Source organism: Xenopus tropicalis, chromosome 1 (genome assembly GCF_000004195.4).
Source record: "Xenopus tropicalis strain Nigerian chromosome 1, UCB_Xtro_10.0, whole genome shotgun sequence".
Taxonomy (NCBI): domain Eukaryota; kingdom Metazoa; phylum Chordata; class Amphibia; order Anura; family Pipidae; genus Xenopus; species Xenopus tropicalis.
The window spans coordinates 22,762,083-22,780,709 of record NC_030677.2 but is presented as its reverse complement, the minus strand read 5'-3'; the positions used below and the strand labels follow the sequence as shown (position 1 = coordinate 22,780,709).

The 18,627-nt window shown below is 39.9% G+C and overlaps 1 protein-coding gene across 4 annotated transcripts in view; it reads right to left on the bottom strand.

Moving 5' to 3' along the window:
• htt (huntingtin) overlaps positions 1 to 18,627 on the bottom strand; it is an 85,006-nt gene that overhangs the window by 40,192 nt on the left and 26,187 nt on the right. For 3 of the 4 annotated variants that reach the window (XM_031895313.1, XM_012955737.3, XM_012955738.3), the window contains 19 exons: positions 17,813 to 17,893; positions 17,119 to 17,468; positions 14,665 to 14,788; positions 13,001 to 13,119; positions 12,238 to 12,349; positions 10,705 to 10,842; positions 10,383 to 10,541; positions 9,225 to 9,322; positions 8,864 to 9,003; positions 8,372 to 8,435; positions 7,804 to 7,904; positions 6,998 to 7,144; positions 5,840 to 5,960; positions 5,125 to 5,270; positions 4,039 to 4,190; positions 3,604 to 3,806; positions 2,859 to 2,985; positions 1,475 to 1,596; positions 699 to 809 (listed from right to left, as the gene is read on the bottom strand). In XM_031895313.1, the coding sequence (XP_031751173.1) occupies positions 699 to 809; positions 1,475 to 1,596; positions 2,859 to 2,985; positions 3,604 to 3,806; positions 4,039 to 4,190; positions 5,125 to 5,270; positions 5,840 to 5,960; positions 6,998 to 7,144; positions 7,804 to 7,904; positions 8,372 to 8,435; positions 8,864 to 9,003; positions 9,225 to 9,322; positions 10,383 to 10,541; positions 10,705 to 10,842; positions 12,238 to 12,349; positions 13,001 to 13,119; positions 14,665 to 14,788; positions 17,119 to 17,468; positions 17,813 to 17,893 (2,615 nt within the window). The remainder of the gene's footprint in view (positions 1 to 698; positions 810 to 1,474; positions 1,597 to 2,858; positions 2,986 to 3,603; positions 3,807 to 4,038; positions 4,191 to 5,124; positions 5,271 to 5,839; positions 5,961 to 6,997; positions 7,145 to 7,803; positions 7,905 to 8,371; positions 8,436 to 8,863; positions 9,004 to 9,224; positions 9,323 to 10,382; positions 10,542 to 10,704; positions 10,843 to 12,237; positions 12,350 to 13,000; positions 13,120 to 14,664; positions 14,789 to 17,118; positions 17,469 to 17,812; positions 17,894 to 18,627) is intronic. The other variant, XM_031895314.1, reaches the window with a different exon arrangement.

Below are 18,627 nucleotides of genomic sequence, written 5' to 3'. Positions count from 1 at the left end.
GCAAGTTTGATCCCTAGCATTAGCAGCATCACATTAAAGGGAAGTGATTGCCTTGGAAGAAATCTGCAGATAAAAAACTGTCCCTTGTTTCCTTCCCATTAGATAATACGCCAATCGCCGGTGGGGAAGGAAACAAGGAATCTTGCATCACCTGTGATATCGAAGATTCATCGCAGGCAACAAAACGTCCAGTGTGCCATTACCCTGCCTGGTTTAATGATAACGTCCAACGTTTAACAGATAAAGCTCAGACTACCATCTCCTGTACGGTTTCATATTGGAAGTTGTTAGGAGGACATTACAACAATGCCCACAGCAACACCTTCTTTTTTAGAAGCTAAACGATACAAGCTCAGACTGCTCACCAACTGTGGCACGTGCAGTGTGGGAATTACATATATTGCTAAGACTGACAATTTCCTGTACTAACTACAGGAAACAAAAAGGCACATTCCCTTGAAAGATAAGTACTACATATTGGTTGGATTTGTATTCAGATTTGCCTTCCTGTAAGCCGAAATCATTTCCTTATATCACAGTGGAGATAAAAAATGCGAAATAACTACTCCTATTGAGCAACACAAAATAGAAATCAAGCTCACTTCTCTGTGTTCCAAGCTGTAACAAATGTATAATTAACCTGCCTATAATCATGGCCTCACACTGTGTTTCTGCATGAAGCTGACCCCCCAACTCACCTTCGCAATATCTGTGAGGGTGGCAAGCTCCAAGATTTGGGACAGAACATCCAGAGCTGAGCGCAGAAAACCCCCAAACTTCTCATTATTATTTTGCAGATCTAATGATACCTGGTGTTAAACAAAGAAACCATGCTGTTAGATATATCTAATGTACTTGCAGTGTGGGCTCAATATTAACCAAACAATGACCCCATTATGTCCATTATATACTTTTTAACCAGAGTATATCACTGTGATTCAGTAACCAGCTCAGCAGACAAATCCAATTTCTTGCTATGGGATGCAGGCTGCTGCTGCGTTCCTTACCCACAGTAACCCTCAATGTCAAGTATGTTCTGCTGGGAACAATGTATTTCTCAAATGTATTTCAGCAGACACCCAGGCTGCTTAGCTTTCCTGTATAGAGGAGCCTGAGTAATTGTGACACAGATTCTAGCTGGTGTTTCAGGTCAGCCTGAAAACAACCCCAGCCTGCTGCCGGACACTCAGTCAGCTATGGGGCAGTTGGAGGTCTTATGTCCAGCGCAGCACTGGACCCAAATACGGCACCAGCTACATTTAAGGAATTTCAAAACAAAACATGGGAGGGCAAGAAGACATATTTTTAATTCTGGGAGGATTTATGGGGTGACTGGCAACTTCCAGGTTGACAGCAAGTTTATTAACTGCTCATGTTTAGGGTGGTCTTGCTAGCTAGGTGCAGCAGTAGTGTTCTGGGGTGGATCTCCTGGGGATCACAGGGCAAGTGTTTAATCTATTTTAAAATTACATACCTTATAGTTGGCGTACGTAGCTTTCAACACATCATATAATTTGAGATACGATGGGAGATGGTAGAAACTACCAATAGATTTGCTTGTCTGTGCAGGACCTGAAGCCTCTGTTTGACGGGAAGCTTAAATGTGATTTAAAAAAAAAAAAAAAAAAAAAAGATATATTAAATAAAGCCCATAGACAAAAATGCAACAACTGTCAAAGGGATTCAGCAGCTTATGTCCTAGACCTAGATGGACTTATTCAATGCTACTTTTCAATTTGTCTTCATAATTTATTTTGTAGGATTTTTGAATTATTAAGGCTGTGAAGCTGTGGAATTCTCTCCTTGAATTGTGCCGATACATTAGATAGCTTTAAGAAGGGGTTGGATGGCTTTTAGCAAGTGAGGGAATACAGGGGTATGGGAGATAGCTCTTAGTACAAGTGAGGGAATACAGGGGTAGGGGGGATAGCTCTTAGTACAAGTGAGGGAATACAGGGGTAGGGGAGATAGCTCTCAGTACAAGTGAGGGAATACAGGGGTAGGGGGGATAGCTCTTAGTACAAGTGAGGGAATACAGGGGTAGGGGGGATAGCTCTCAGTACAAGTGAGGGAATACAGGGGTAGGGGAGATAGCTCTCAGTACAAGTGAGGGAATACAGGGGTAGGGGAGATAGCTCTCAGTACAAGTGAGGGAATACAGGGGTAGGGGAGATAGCTCTCAGTACAAGTGAGGGAATACAGGGGTAGGGGAGATAGCTCTCAGTACAAGTGAGGGAATACAGGGTTATGGGAGATAGCTCTTAGTACAAGTTGATCCAGGGACTGGTCCATCTTGGGGTCAGAAAGGATTTTTTTTCCCCTCTGAGGCAAACTAAAGAGGTTTCAGATGGAGTCTTTTTTTCAACAGTTAGGCAGGTGTTATATAGATATAGACAGATATATATATAAAGATATTAAAGGTAAAATTTGTCTTTTTTTTCAAACTTTAGTTACTATGTTACTGTGTCTGTTACTGGAGATATGTGAAGATGTGATACTGAAGTAATAACAGGCAATAACATTTTTCCCATGAACTACTCTGCCATTGTTTCAGAGATCATATAGGTCACTCTTGCTTTAATGTGAGACTGCCAAACCAGACTCCATACAAAGCATATGACCCAACCAACATTTATGGCCATGGCATGTGGTTTTTTGATCAGTACTATTTGTGGTAATAATCAAAAAGAATCTTCGCACACAAGATATCTCTCATTGAACTGGAAGTGCTGTGAGTTTGCCTGTCACAAGCTGTTAGCACTGAATGTTCTGGAGTGTCAATAGCTGCTGCCTGGACACCGGAGCAAGCGATTAACTGGCAGCAATCAGAATGTCAGAATTGTAGGGCTAAATCTTACCTGGGGTGGCTTCACCAGATTTTTTTGGGCTTAATGGAACAGCAGCTTGCTCAGCAGTATCTCTTTCCTTTCCCTTCCGGCGGATTGGGCTTAAGGATGGCGGATTGGTAAGAGAGGGAAGAGTAGCCTGCAAGTCACAAACACTGCAAGTCACATAAACTTGCATGTTAGCTCTAAGACCACTAAGTGGCCAGAGCAAGACAATGTAATCTCATAAAATATTGGGATCTGGAGTTTGAGAATATTTGATGTATCTTGGCCAAAGTATATATGGCTGAATCAATCTGTACCTACAGTTAGGGGAAACATAGATTGGGGATACCACATCCTCTTTCAGCTCCTCATCCACAATAATGGCCAAAATATTTCCCCATCTGTCAGTTTTACCATGTTCTTTATTCCCATATATTATATAAGACATAAAACTTGAGCCAACCTGTAAAGTAAATCAACTAAACTATAGTGTGCAATCATTCATTTGCAGGCACATACAATTTTGGTTTGAGGCTCCTGAATGAGACCACCCCTCCCTGTCTAAGCTCCTCTTACACTTTTTAAGGTAATGTCACAGTGCCTCCATTTTTTACTTACACTAAGCATTTCCCCATGATGGGGTTTCAGAAAGAAAATCAGTGAGATGGGCAATACACAGCGCCTTTTGCTATATTATATTTATATATTTTATTTTATATATATAGCAACGGTCAACAATGGTTCCATTTATGTAACATACATAGTGTCGCACCTTAACAACTGGTCCAGGAGTAATATCATCAATCACATGAGCACATATGTTTATTGCCTTCAGTAAGTGAATGAAGAGTTGATCCACCATGCCCACCACTGCCCTGTCACCCAGAGCTGGCCAAGGCTCCTCTTGTTTATTTGCCCCCTGGCTTGTTTCCTCTTCCGACGTCCAGGGATTTTTCAATGATTTGGGTGCAGTAGCTGTAGAAATTAGATTTAACATTAAAACAATATATTAGCACATGTATGTCAAAAGGATATAATAATTAATAACGACAGCATTAGAATTTTGTACTTCTCTCTCATGGCAGAAACAACAAGTGGCAGCAGTAAAGGCAGTCATTTGTGGCACAAACTTTACCATAAGTTCATACCCTAAGTACGCGCTCATTATGTGAGATTAAATGGTAATTTGTTTAGGATATGAGCTGACCTGCTAGCAGATTTCCGACCAGTACCAAGGCATCCTGATGTGCTGAAAGGTCTAAAGGAAACCAGGCAGAGGAGAGCAGAGAGAGAATCATACTAGACATTCCAGCAGTGCAGCTTTTCCTGGGTTCTTCTGATGGGCTTTGTTGTGAGATGCTAAAATCAGAACAAAAAACAAATAACTTACATTTATTTCTAGAAATCTTATACTAGCACAGCACTGCATTAGAGAAGTGAAATAACCTATCAATTACAGCTGTATTCTCTTACTGTGCCACAATGTGAACAGGACTATAACCTTTAACACATCTGAATTCATTTTTACTAAAATCTGTAATATTTCTGTCCTACTGCTATTCTCTAGCTATCCAGGAATTTGTTCTACTTTTACATCTCATTGATCTGCTGTTTTGGCCCAACTTGTATAGGGGCCTCACGAGGGCCTGGTTAGCCAGATATCTGTTGGTTGATGCGGTCCTCCCATGTAAGGTCCCTGTAGGCCAGCAGTATGATCAGATCATTGTCTCGAGGGGCCGAGGCCAATGACTTATCAACCCAATTCAGCCCTGCAGGTAGGTGTCCTATTAGGGCAAAGATACACTCTTATGGCACCTGACTAAAGAAGCAGATTCTTAATGTATGTGCAGCTTTAATTTCAACAACTTGTGATGCTATCCCTGGCTTATTCCTCCAAATTCTTCTCTCATCTAACTGACATCAGAAGAGGATGGAGTGATAAAAGTAAAGATGTTAAAGGACAATTTTTTTATTGAACCCCTAGTGAGCACAAGTGCTAATCTTTTCCCAAGGCTGGTGCACCTCTAATTAAAAAGTAAGCTGGCCTGGGGTATTTGGCTGGGGAACATGGCACTGCCAATTTTCCTAAACGCTAAAGAATTCCTTGTGTAGGCTTGGCATGGTTCTATGCACAGCACACTATGGCTTGCAAGAATTGCCATACTGTACATGAGCCTAGCCCAAGCCACTGCAAGGTATATCTGCCTTCTGGCTGGACCTTCAACATCTAAGTGCAACAATACCTAAACATTAGTCTTAGCTCTACTGCCATGAAGATCTTTAGTTTACTTACCTAAAGGAACGTCCACGGTTCTTGTAAACCTGTATTCGGGAGGTTTGAGCACTGGTACTGGTTACATACCCACAGTGCCATCCTATGCTCCAAGTGCACACTGGATAGGTTATTGATAGGAGGCACAACGCCTCACAGCAACCAAACTTAAACATAAAATATACAGAGGAGAGCAAAGTTAAAACTAAGTTAAAACTAACACTAAGCAAGTTAAAAAGCAAACTTAGGCAGTCTTAAGCAAGCTTTCTATTAAGCCCTGTTAATAAAAGTAAAAAGATAGGTAAGGATGATAGACAGTGTGATGTGAATGGTACCAGAGGTTGGGAAGGATTATGGGGATAGGTACCCAAGCAAAATAAAGAAATAATAAAATGATCCTAGCAACTAATGCAGTCTTTAAAGATCAGTAAGAAAAAAGTAACAGAGGCAGAGAAAGGGTAACATTTGGTGGCTGCTACTGAAAAATGTTTGGAAAGCCTAATGAATGGGCAGTAGATTTGGATCTTTAGAATAGACTTTTGCAATACTAGCTCTTTTTAAAAATGAATATGTATGTAGCTACACAGCCAATAAAAATAAATACACCAAAACCTATATCCAGGCACACACAGACATGCATACAGCAATGCTAATCACAAAGACAAGCGCTACAGAAATGGCTCACAACAATACCAGCCTCAAGGAAGTGGCTTTAAACAAGTAATGCTAATCATACCGTAAGTGCACGCGTGGTCGATGTGGTTAGTGCATGGGAGACAGCAGTGATGACTTTAGAAATATTGTTTTCCATGGAGATATCAGTCGGGCTTTGCTGTATATTGTATCCTCTGTAGATCCTGAAACATGTACCACACTGTAGAAAGTCTGTATAATACTCCATGAAGGGGATATAGTAAAGAGGGCAGTCTTCATTTTTTAGTATGTGATCAATTATCCGGACATCAATGAGTTATTCCTTTTTACCAATTTGCTTTTTCTACATAATGACAGTACCAAGTACAGGTCACAGCTACCACAATTCCACAAAGTGTTTAAACCAAACCTCTTTTGCTTATGTTTAAGCGCTTTAGCAGCTTTAAGATATGGTGCTGCACATAATGGAACATCTGGAATACGGACCTTACTTTAAGTGTAAAAGTCACAGGTTCTTATTCATATATGAATCTAATACATTTTAAATGCAATAAGGCTCTAAGCCCTAAAGTAAGCCCTAAATATGCACCTCATTAAGAGGTGCCACAGCAGCTTAACAGCTGTACATTACATACCTTCTCTTCATAAATAAATTTAGACAGGGTTATGAATGTGAATATTAAGTAAAATACATTTTATGACAAAAGACAATCAGAAGTAGAGAAAAAAAAGAGAGGATAGGCCCTACTAAGATGCTAGATAGCATTTTTTTTTTTTTAAATTTAATACAGGTAGGGGCATGGCCGTATTTATATACAGACACCCTCTGGTGCCTATATATTGTTTTTTATAATTGTTTGAAAGAAAATATGCCCCCAGCTTCCGCTGCAGATTTCCATAGGAAGTGACGTCACTTCTGCAATGTAAGTGTGCCAGAAAGTTCTGAATTACAAGGACACCAATTCCCATAGATTCCATTTTAAGCAAATAATGTTTTTTTTTATTATTTCCTCTCTCTTTGTTATAATACAACAGTACCGTGTACTTGCTGGTAACTAAGCTGCATAAATTAATGTTTAAATGTGTTTTTTAACAGACTTGGATATCCAAATTATTGAAAGATTCCTTATTCAAATCCCAAGGATTCTGGATAATAGAGTCTATAGCTGCATACGTGAATAAAAACACTGGACAAATATGTTTATATTTTCTATGAAACGGGCTCAGACATAGGACTTACCTTGTGATAGTGCTGACTGCAAAGTGGGATGGAGGTTGGGTCTCATGCATGAGAAGTTTAAGATAAATACTGCTTTGGTCTCTTGCTGCTGCTACAACAGGATCGGCCTGGACCTGGTCGCAATTGTAAAACAATTTGGGCACAAGCCTGCAGTATAAAAGCAACAATAAAACTAATATACTGATCCAACATAATATGCAATATGCAATAATATACATTTTGCACCTTTTAACAGCTAACAGTCTGTAAGTCATATGGTTAAAGCAGGTATATTCTGATGCCAGAGCATACCATGTATAAATGGTTTAATCAATTCCATATAAACTATAGGATAAAAGGCTAATGAATCTAGGATTTTTGTTCACTATATCCAAAAAGTGCCCTACAGCTTACCAGTTATATATATCCCTAGTTCAGGTACTAGTAACAGCTCTTCTCTATTGCATACAGTGCAATAAAGAGTAAAAGGAGTAATTATAAATCACAGTGTAATAAGGCAAGTAATTTACATTTCATCAGGTAAAATATGTAAACTGCAACACCAAATGCAGAATTTACTCTCACTCTGACACCAAGTCAAGTAATGACAGGAATATTCAACTACTCTCCAAAAATAAATTGAACAAAATAGGATTTACACAAAGCTGAAACTTCACTTCCTCAGCCTCAAGGGTGGAAAAGCAGAACCCTAATGTTGCATATACTACACGGGGTCCAGTCAGTATTGTACAGAGACCACCAGCTGAAGGGAGGTAAAAATCATCCAGAACTCACACACACATATATTTTCCCGGATACATTCCTACCTTGCTAAGGAAGCTGCTGCTACATGTCTAACTCTGGCATCGTCATCCCCAAGAAGGCTGATGATAACATTGTTCAGTACCCGATCCTGAAGATGCAACAACTTAACAAAAAAAGAGAAAGGAGAAAAAATAGTCAGACTTTAAAATTAAACAAATGCTTGCTTAATATACAATATAAACAGAAATTAAGTATTAACTAGATAATTAAAAGGCCAGCCTAAACTAACATCTTCCTACTTAAATGAAATACAGTTGAAAGCCAACAGTGCCATAGCTTTAGGCTACTGTTCTGTACAGGCTAAAAGCCAACTATGGGTATTGTCCCTGATGCTGCAATGCCAGCTCTACCATCTTTGATAATAGATTGAGACCTCGGGACTCTGGATAAGGGATCTTTCTGTAATTTAAATCACCATGCCTCAGAATCAACTAGATGCGTATGTATGTCCTTTACAACCAATTCTATTATTTTTTCTCTCCTTCTAAACAAGTAAAAATGACTCCCCTCCTATCCAACAGACAGGCTATAACTGTTTAGATTATTAGAACATAAATGATGTTGTTTTACCCCAGTGTAATAATGAAGTCCTCTGTGCAGATTTTCAGTTCTTGCTTCCATAAAATTGACTAATCTGTAAAATGTAAAAGAGAACAAAAAACAGAAATATAAATGTATTTATATATATATTCATTCATATACACACGTGTAAAGTTGCAAAGTTGCTATAAATTGGAGATTCTAGAGTAGGGATGGCCAAAACGTTGATCGCGGTCCACCAGTCGATCCCCTGTGGATTTCTGGTGGACCGTGTTGAAGCCGGGAAATGCGGAAGTGCAGTGTTATGGTATTGCGTACATATGCTGCATCGCACATGTACGTGTAAAGGAGCCAAAAGTTGATTGCCGAGGGGAAAAAGTCTGACACCCCTGTTCTAGATCATACTAAAAGTTAATGTAAAAAGTGAACCACCCCTTTAACTCTCTTACACAATGCCTTGAAGTGTTTATTCACTGACAAAAATGAAAGGACTTTATATGAAGTTCAAACGGATAAACTTACCTAAAATCAATCTCTGCGAGAGTTTCCAAAAGCTCGGTTCTGACAAGCCAGTAGGAGCTGTTCTTCAGGGTGAGCAGATCAATAATGAGTTGCAATCCCAGCTCACTGTATGTGCTGCAGCACAGAGTCATTATGCAGTGCTTGAACAGAGGAAAAAAAACAGTCACAAACAGTAACTTGAAATACAATAATCGAAATTCACTGTTTAGTCCTGTTTGGCAAAAAATGTCGGAGACCCAGACAAAGACAAGACTAGTACTGATTTAGTCATATCAATGCTGGAAAAGGCCATTTCTACTTTTATTGTTCGCTGGTTCTGCCTTCTGGGCCAAAAGGGACTATCGCTGATGGAATCACTTACCCTGACAGCCATACAAGCCAACTTGCATGTCACAGAAGATTCATCCTTCAGGGATTTTTGCAGTAATGGAATGCAATCTTGCACAGAAAACGTATTGCCTAAAGAACAAAAATCATGTGCGGGACAAGTCAGGCAAACAAATGATCTTATAAACTGGATTTTCATAATATTCCTCATTTCACTGTAAAATGATTTTTGCTAAACAGAAATTGAATTTGCAATTGATTTTGCTAAGGCAAATATAATCAGTTTAGAGCTAGGCCCATACTGGTGTAATCACCCCACGTGACCCTAGAGCAGGAGTGCCCATTCAGGAAAGAGGCAAGTTGGCCAGCTTTTAATTGCTTATTCCTTAATTCCAGTACTGTCTGATCACTGTACAGGTATGGGATCCTTTATACGGAAACCTGATATAAAGAAAGCTCTAAATTACAGGAAAGCCATGTCCCATAGCCTTCATTTTAATGAAATAATTAAAAATTAGGGATGCACTGAACCCACTTTTTTGGGTTCAGCCGATCCCCCGAACCCACCCTAATGGATTCTGCTGAATCCCAAACCGAATCCTAATTAGCATAAACTAATTATGATTGGGAAGGGTCAAAATTTGGTGTGTGCCGCGAAAATTTTTTCCCCCTACCATTTAACCCTTCCGAATGCTGATGAGCATATGGAAATGTAACTACATTCAAACATAAAGGCTGTGCAGATCTACAGCATTTAAGATCCCAATACACGGGCCGATTGTAGCTGCCGATATGGGTCCCTTCAACCGATTCGGCAGCTTATCGGCCCGTGTAGGGGCAGAAACGAGGGGCCTGCCCGACCGATATCTGGCCTGATATTGGGCAGATATTGATCAGCCAGGTTAGAAAATTCATTCGGATCGGGGACCGCATCGGATCGTTGATGCGGTGACCGAACCGACTGCCCCATGAACGCCAATATAATTAGATCATTTGGCCCCAGTGCCAAATTAGCCTACGCGCTCCCCAATATCGCCCACCCGTAGGAGGGGATATCAGGTGAAGATTCGCTCGTTTGGCGATATCGCCAAACGAGCGAATCTTAACGTGTACGGGGAGCTTTACTCTATTATGAAAATAACTACACATCACAATCTAATATAAAGCATAAAACTAATAGCACAAATACTACCTGTATTGGCTTTAACCTTTGAAATCCAGGTTTCTGCTTCAAAGTGTGCTTTACTAAGCACAGAAAAGACAATGGTCCCGGAAAGGATTGCTGTAGCTCCTCTAACCTGAGGATCTCCGTGGTTAATATAATTAAGAATATCTGAAACATACTGTATTTCTACAAAGGGAGAGAGAGAAGAAGAAATACATTCAGCCAGTCAGCAAAATGGAGAAAAGTGAACTCTAAATACACAAGTTTATATGACAATTAGAGACCATTACAAACCATGCATAAACCCTGCACCTAATGATATGAGGGTGTTTTAGCAGGAAAAACTTACCTTGAGATTCAGTAGTTTCAGTGGGCAGTTTGTACAGTTTGCTGAAGAAAGATTCTGGTAACAAAGCAACAGCTGCCCCAACACAACTGACAGCCAAGGCTTTTACACTGACCCGTACGTCTCTGTCTGGAACAAGCACTGCAGGAACAAGGAGATTGGGGATATTCAGGCAAATGCATACAGTTTTTAAGAGGTCATAAATCTATCACAAACTTCTCCTACTGGAAAAAACAGTGTTTAAAAACCCATTTCTATCCAGGATATATACAAAGCTACACACCTCACAACATTCCGCATACTGAAGCGGATCTCAGGGGTTCTGATGATGCTAAATTGTGTAAAGCGCTGTTGGGCCCTTAAAGGGGTGGTTCACCTTTAAGTTAAGTTAACTTTTAATATGTTATAGAATGGCCTATTCCTAGCAACTTTTCAATTGGTCTTCATTATTTATATTTTATAGTTTTTAAATTATTTGCCTTCTTCTCTTTGCATCTTTCAAATGGGGGTCACTGACCCCGGCATCCAAACAACAATTGCTCTGTGAGGCTACAGTTTTATTGTTATTGTTACATTTTATTACTTTTCCTTCTATTTAGGCCCACTCCTATTCATATATGAGTCTCTCATTAAAGCCAATGCCTGGTCGCTAAGGTAATCTAGACCCTAGCAACCAGATAACTGCTGAAATTCTAAACTGGAGAGCTGCTGAACAAAAAGTGAAATAATTACAAAACAACAAATAATAAAAAATGAAGACCAGATGCACATACTTTTAGAATATCCCTCTCTACTTCATACTAGTTAACTCAAAGGTGAACATCCTCTTTAAGGGTCTCACCTAATTATAGGTATAGATGCATTTCACTCATAAATATCCTCCATAAAGCCTAACCAACCTGAGATAAGTATTTAAATACAATGTATAAGAACATCGCCACTGTACCCCAGATACAAAGTTGAGAATGGTAATCTAGTAAACATGCTCTGGTTCTGTCCAATTACCAAACCATACTAGACAGCTATTCTTGGTGTGGAACTTCCAAACTACACCAAATAAACCCTGCTGGGAATTTCTCCCAGAGTTCCCCCAAGCCTTAGATCTAACTATATTTTAGACCACAGCTTTATTGGAAAAACAGTTTTGTCTACCCTACCTGAATAGGAGCTTCCAACGCAAGATACTTGGCATCTAGAAAGGTGGGACCCATGGCTGAAGCTGCACCCTAGTGATACCCCATAACACATTTCTCTGCACTTACTCGAGTATAAGATCCACTGCGTAATCAATACAACACTGGATGGTCATGATTTGCATGCACAGGTTGTTGTATATCATTAATCATGAGCTATGTATGCTTTGTACCTTCCTCTCTATTATGTTCTCAATAAGCACCCAAATTAAAAACAAAACAAAAACTCCTCATTCCTCTACCAGCTCCAGTAGCACAGGGGTTAAGTATCTATGTGGAAATCAAAGGCTCTCTCAGGCTCTGGAAGGAAGGAGTTGTAAGATCAATCCATTTCAATTCTTACCACTTTTCTGTCCAGTGAGCAGAAAGGAAGCTGACAGGAGTCGTACGCAGTGAATTAAAGGAGCAGCATCTTTATCCATATAGTGCCCAATATCTCCCTTTATTCTTGAAGGCTGAAAAAACATTGAAGCAAACAATTTATTCTAGCACCATTCAGCTTGGAGACAACTTAAAAGGGGCAGCTTACTCAGGGTTGTATCTTTGTCCGGTGCCACCTTAGGCAGTGAACTGGAGTGATCCTCTTTAGCAATCAGTGCATGAGAATTACAGTTTGCATACTTTGCATGTAGTGGTAGAAACTGCTGCCAGATTTAACCATAATTTGCCGACCTGGTTTGTCGAAGCACAATCAAAACAACTCAAGAGGTCCTCTGTATAATGAGCTGCTCTTTATAAAAGCATAACAAAGGCCCATGAACAAGAGGGGTTTGTTTATACAGATGGTTTCTCTGTGGACTACGGATTTGTTTGGATTCTGTTTGGGCAAACCAGCAAATAGAGTGTGAACTAACATTCAATTTTTGTGATAGAAATTTTTTTTTTAAAAAAAAAAAGCACAAGCCATATTTATTGAACTAATGTTGGAAAAGGATTATACTGCCCTTTTAAATCAAAGATTTATTTTGTTCTTCAAACATAAAATTGTAAAACTGAATGGGGGAATAACTTGGTGTAACAGAGCTTTTGGAATAAATAGCTTATTGTTAAGCAGTAGTACATATATATATATATATATACATGACAACTTGATCCATGTTACTCACTTTGTTTTCCAGATCGCCAGGATCCACAGGTTCCTCCTTGGGTACAAAGCGCTCCACGCTACTGTCAGAGGACTGTCGGCTATGGCCCATGGTTTTTAAAAGATGAGTTTGATTTAAACCTTTTTAAAGAAGAATACAAAGTAATAAAGACTATTTGGATGCACAATGAAACGTCATTACATACTGGCAATCCATAATATCCAATTGAGGGTACCTCTTATATAAAACAACAAAAAAATTGTAAATTAGCCCATGCGTCATCTGTTCTAAAACAGGAATATACAGATGTGTTCAGACACCATTGATACCCCCCATGTTTATTATGTATTATGCAGCTTAAAAGGAAAATTCTAACATTCCAGGCATAGCATACATTCTTCTTGTTTTTTTCACTGTTTCATAAAATACCATTGCACACTGCAAGAGATAACTCACAATGTAAGAATAACATTACAATGGGGGTAGGCTATCACTTCAAATATGCTTTTACCAGTGGATGTAATACATCTCAAAAAGTTATGGGCACTGACTTTGTACAGCTTAAAGGAGAAGGAAAGGCTAGTAAACAGTCAAGCTGCAGGAATAACTTCAGTTGTCTCAATAGTGCCCTTGAGTCTCCCCATATTTCACTTGTTCAGATGATCTGAAGCCAGACAGGAAGAAAAAATGCTGAGCTGTGTAAAGAAAGTTCCCATAATGCCTCACTCCTGCACAGACATGCAGACCAAGTGAACATGCTCAGTTAGTAAGACTATGAGTCAGCTTCCTGCTGATTGGCTCAGATGCACATTCCTAAGGGGGGGGAAGGAGTTCTTAGCATTCTTTGGGAGAGAGAAGCAGGAGAGAGCACAGAACAGAAAGCTGTGTGTCTCTGGCACAGGAATTACAGACACAACTAATCTTTTTTCAGAGGAGTCAGTGCAGCGTTTCTGTGAGTGCTTATGGCTGTATTTACATAGACCTTTCTGAAAAAGCTTACTTAGTTTTTACCTTTCTTTCTCCTTTAAGGGGTTAGGGGCAATGTACAGCTCACAATTCAAGAACTGGGGTGTTCTAGACCATGGGTATTAGTACAAAAACATTTCATAGAATGTGCTAAATGGCACCAGGCAAAATTCTTAGCAATCCAATCAGAAATTTTCTTTGTTTAGTCTACTAAATTTAAGCTGCCCATACACTAAAAGACTGGCTCATTTGGCGAGGTCACAAAATGAGAGGATCTTTCCTACGTATGCCCACCTTGAGGTGGGCGATATCAAATTGATCCGACTGCTTGGTCCACGGTCCAATCCGTTAGACCACACTAACGGCATTCGGGCAAGGACCGCATCAAAGAGCCAATGCTCTCCTTGCCCCAATATGATTTTTAAAGTTGCCCTTTTGACATCAGACCGATTTCCAGCCAGATATCAGTGGGTAGGCTTGTTGGAGGGACCCAAAAGCTGCAACTTGGTCTGTCAGCAGCTTTTATCGGCCTGTGTATGGCCACATTAAGATAATTCTGCTGGGTTGCTATGGATTACAATGGATAGATGTTGTGCGACTTAATCCCATTAAACACTTATTTTTTATCTTAATTTGTGTGTTTTTAATTTGTTTAGTACCGGTAATTAGATAATTTAATAGAAATAATATAAATAATGGGGAAATCTCCCATCCCATACCTAAGGAAGAACTCCCAAAATGTTCCCCGGCTTCTTCTTGGTGAAGAATAGCTCCTTCATCCTCCTCATCTTGCAGCTGCCCAATCTGCATCCCGGAATACTGGCTTTCAGCAGCATCTAAAACCTGTATTTGAAAATACACGTGGTAAGAAACACAGCGTTAGCCCTCACCTTTACAGACTGACTCTATGGAACAGCGAAGATCTAAATGAATGAGGTATTAATGCCCCCATCTGGAGCACTTCTGCTTCAAACACTGGGGTACTTTGCTCTTGTTTACATCTGTCCCACCACAAATATAATAGTAAGATGTATTCAGATCATAACAGACAACATTTCTATGCATGTAGATGAAATATGAAAGCTGGAACTGTGCTTAAAGCAGAGTCAGGGCATGCACAGACACAGTTTCAGGTTAGAAAATTTCTGTCGGATAACGATAATATCTGTGCATGTATTGTTGATATCCTTGGGTGACCTACAATCAAACGATTGTTGTCTGGCAACTATTAATGGTCAAAACATTGTCAGATTTGTTATCCTTAATACTTTAATCCTACAATCTCAGTTTGAATGTTAGTTTTAGATTGTTGCATTAAAAAATATGATTGATATCCTAAAGTTTGCCGTAAAGACAACTAAATTCTGAATGTGTATGGCCAGCTTAAGGGCTACTGGTTGGAGAGCCCAGATGCACACCAGAATAACTATATCACAAAATATTATATATATGACCCTAACAGCTAACCAATCTGTGGGTTAATAATATATTGACATTCTGTAATATTTAAATTTGTTGATTTTAAAGAAAAAACTTGGAGCTGAATGTAGTGTTACACCTAAATAAATGTGGAATCCTCAAACCATCATTAAAAATAACATTTACCCCAAGATACAATGGATAACTTTTCTCTCTATACGCCATATTTAGTAACATGCAACATATGCTGAAAAAAACCCACACACAAATATTTTGCATGGGAATAAACTTATCAAACATTTAAGTGATGCTCAGCAAATGTGCTGGCTTTAGCAGAACCCATATTTATATATGAATATGGGGGAGGGAATAAACCACCCAGCAGTGCAAAATGATAAATACACAGCTATGCCCATAATACACCTGCAGGATGGAACCTTTCTACATCATTCATTTTATATAATCATCAGCACAATCATTTATTTCAAGCAGTTTGGTATATTCTTACGTGAGGAATTTCTTTTGATGACAGAAAAATATGGACTGGGTCTGTTCTTCAATGATAGGCTAAATGTACAGAGGACTTGTATAGAGAACAAGGAAACTGCTATTCCCTTAAGGGCACCAATTAGTTAGGTGCCCCTCCAGTAAATATAATGTTTAACTTGGACAACGGGTGTAGAATCATTTGCAGAACAGCAAGGGTGTTTTCCCTCACAGCACCACGCCTCCATCTTCAAAGATTTCCCACATACTGCCTGCATGCACTGCTTTACACCCTCTAGTGAATAGTACTTCCTTATTAGAAATCCTATTTAGAAATCTGCAGCCTGAACTGAATGCCAACACCACCTGTAGGTTCCTATGGGCCACCAGAGAAACTGACACAGAGGGCCCACTTTAAATGTAACAGTTGTCATATAGATCTATGGTGAATATTGGAAAAGGTAATTGGCTGGGGTCCACTAGGGAATCCTCTGGCAGTCCAGTTTGACAGTCCAGTTCGACAGTATGTTTTCCCATGTAAAATATATAGGTTTCTACATGTAAAAAAAAATTAAACAAAATGCAAAATCAAAACAAATGTATATATTCACTCTCTTATACTGCATGAATTTTTGCATGGCCAAGCAGTATTAGAGATGCAAGAGCAGGGAAAAAGAAAGCAAACTGGAATCAAATAATTAATTGGATTCTGTGAATGTATGATTTTTCATTCAGCCAAACACAAAGGCTGATCAAACATAACTCTCACAACTAATTAACTATAAATAAACTATATGATTATTATTACTATTTGTAGTTAAGGTAGCAGTATGTAAGAAGCATGATTGCCTTTAGGGCAATGATAGAGAAATAAGTAAAACACTGAGGCAATCTGGCTTAATTGCGAAAAAAGATGCTTTCTTACATGCGGCAAGGGCAGTTATCCCTGTGACACAAAGCAATAGGCAGCAAAGCATGAGAGATGGAAGGCATAGGGGCATCTTACTGGCTGCCATTACAGTTTTGTGATGCACCATGCATTTATCACCAAAACTGCAGAAACTGGGAGCATATGCAAGGCCATGCTCTCAGTAACACGTTCTCAGTTACAAGCTGCTGACCTTTTCATAGCTAGTGGCTGAGAGTGAAAAGGTAGATGATGAGTAAGTAGATGTGTCCAACTCTGGGCCTTCCATGGAAGAACTCTGAGACATGTCAGGCCCTTCTGTAGAAGACCGGGATCCCCCCTCTGCCCGCTGCACACTTACAATTTCAGAACTGTCCGAAGGGGTCACAGCAGAGTCTGGACCTTCTGTGGTGGTTTGCGAGCTATCGCTCACTGGGGAGGAAGCCTGGGTGGTTCCCTCATTCAGTTCCATATTTGTATCAGACTGAACAGTGCTGATTTGGCTGGAACTATGACTTAGAATGTCCTCTTCATCCCCTTCAGTGACGGTGCTAGCCAAGTCCGAACTGCTTATATCCACGGAGTCTGACTGCAGTGTGTGCTGGGATCGTGGCTGCTCCGTGATGATGTCATGAGATGCGCCTTCAAGATTGGCACCAGGTGCTGTCGAAGAGAGGTTGGTCACATCAGAAGGGACTTCATTCTTTGTAGCTGTTGGGATAGAAGGGAATGCAGTACACTACATTAGGAACACTGGGGGTCATTTATAAAAGCTGAGCAAATTAGCACCTGGGCAGTAACCCATGGCAACCAATGAGATGACTGCTTTCAATGTTCACCCTGCAGCTGGCAGGACAAAAATCTAACCACTGGTGGCTATGGGTTACTGCTCAGGTGCAAATTTGCCCAGTGTTTATTAATGAGCCCCACGGTTTCTAACAAATGGACTTCTTTAGTTGGTCAATGTTGGCATGCCCATTCAGAGCTTTCTGCATAACAGGTTTCTGGATACCGGTACAAAATATTCCAGCGTCTGGAACATGCATATTACATACCAGCAAAAGGTGTAGCAGGGGCATCAGATTTTCCTTCTAAATCATCATCTAACCCTTCCTCTTCTCCCAAATGTATTTTGCCTACAGAAGAAAGAATGCATACAAGAATAATTCACCATTACAAAGCATGTTTTTAATTTTCTTTATCCAAAAATCCTCAGCACCCATTTGAGACTAACAGGATAAAGAGGAGAAAATGGGAGAAAGGCAGAGAACTAAGGTGGGAATGTGGTGCAACAGAAGAAAAAAGGGATGGAGTTTAAAGAAAAAGAAAGCTACAAATAAAGCAAAAGGGGCAAAATGATTATACAGATGGGCTCAAACAGCAAGGAAAGCCTTAAGCCGCCCTCGGGATCTATAACTGCACAAAGCTATGTGGGGTAGGCACCCCTGCCAAGCTATTCTTGCACAGAAACTGCAAAGCCATCTTTATTAAAATCAAAATCGACTGCAGACACAACATGGCGACTATAAGGGCAAATATGTCAATGCTGACATTGGCATCTTGCTTCAGGTCCCTGCGATTGCTGCCCTGAGTGCTGCAATAATAATAACTAAGCAAAAGTAAAGCCAAAGTATTTGCTCTGTTACACACGACCAGAGGCAGCAGTGAAGACTGATTAGCCTAGTACCAGGGCCAGTGAATTTGTCAGAGAAGAGGGGCACGAGCCTGGGGTCTGGGTTTAGCCATTATATTCATAACGGGGTGCCTAACAAGTTAGAACCCCCCCTCCTCACAATTAAGTATTTAGAAATCCTGCAAAACAGGCAAATAATTAACAGAACCGTAAATTGAGTGTATCTCTAATCAATAT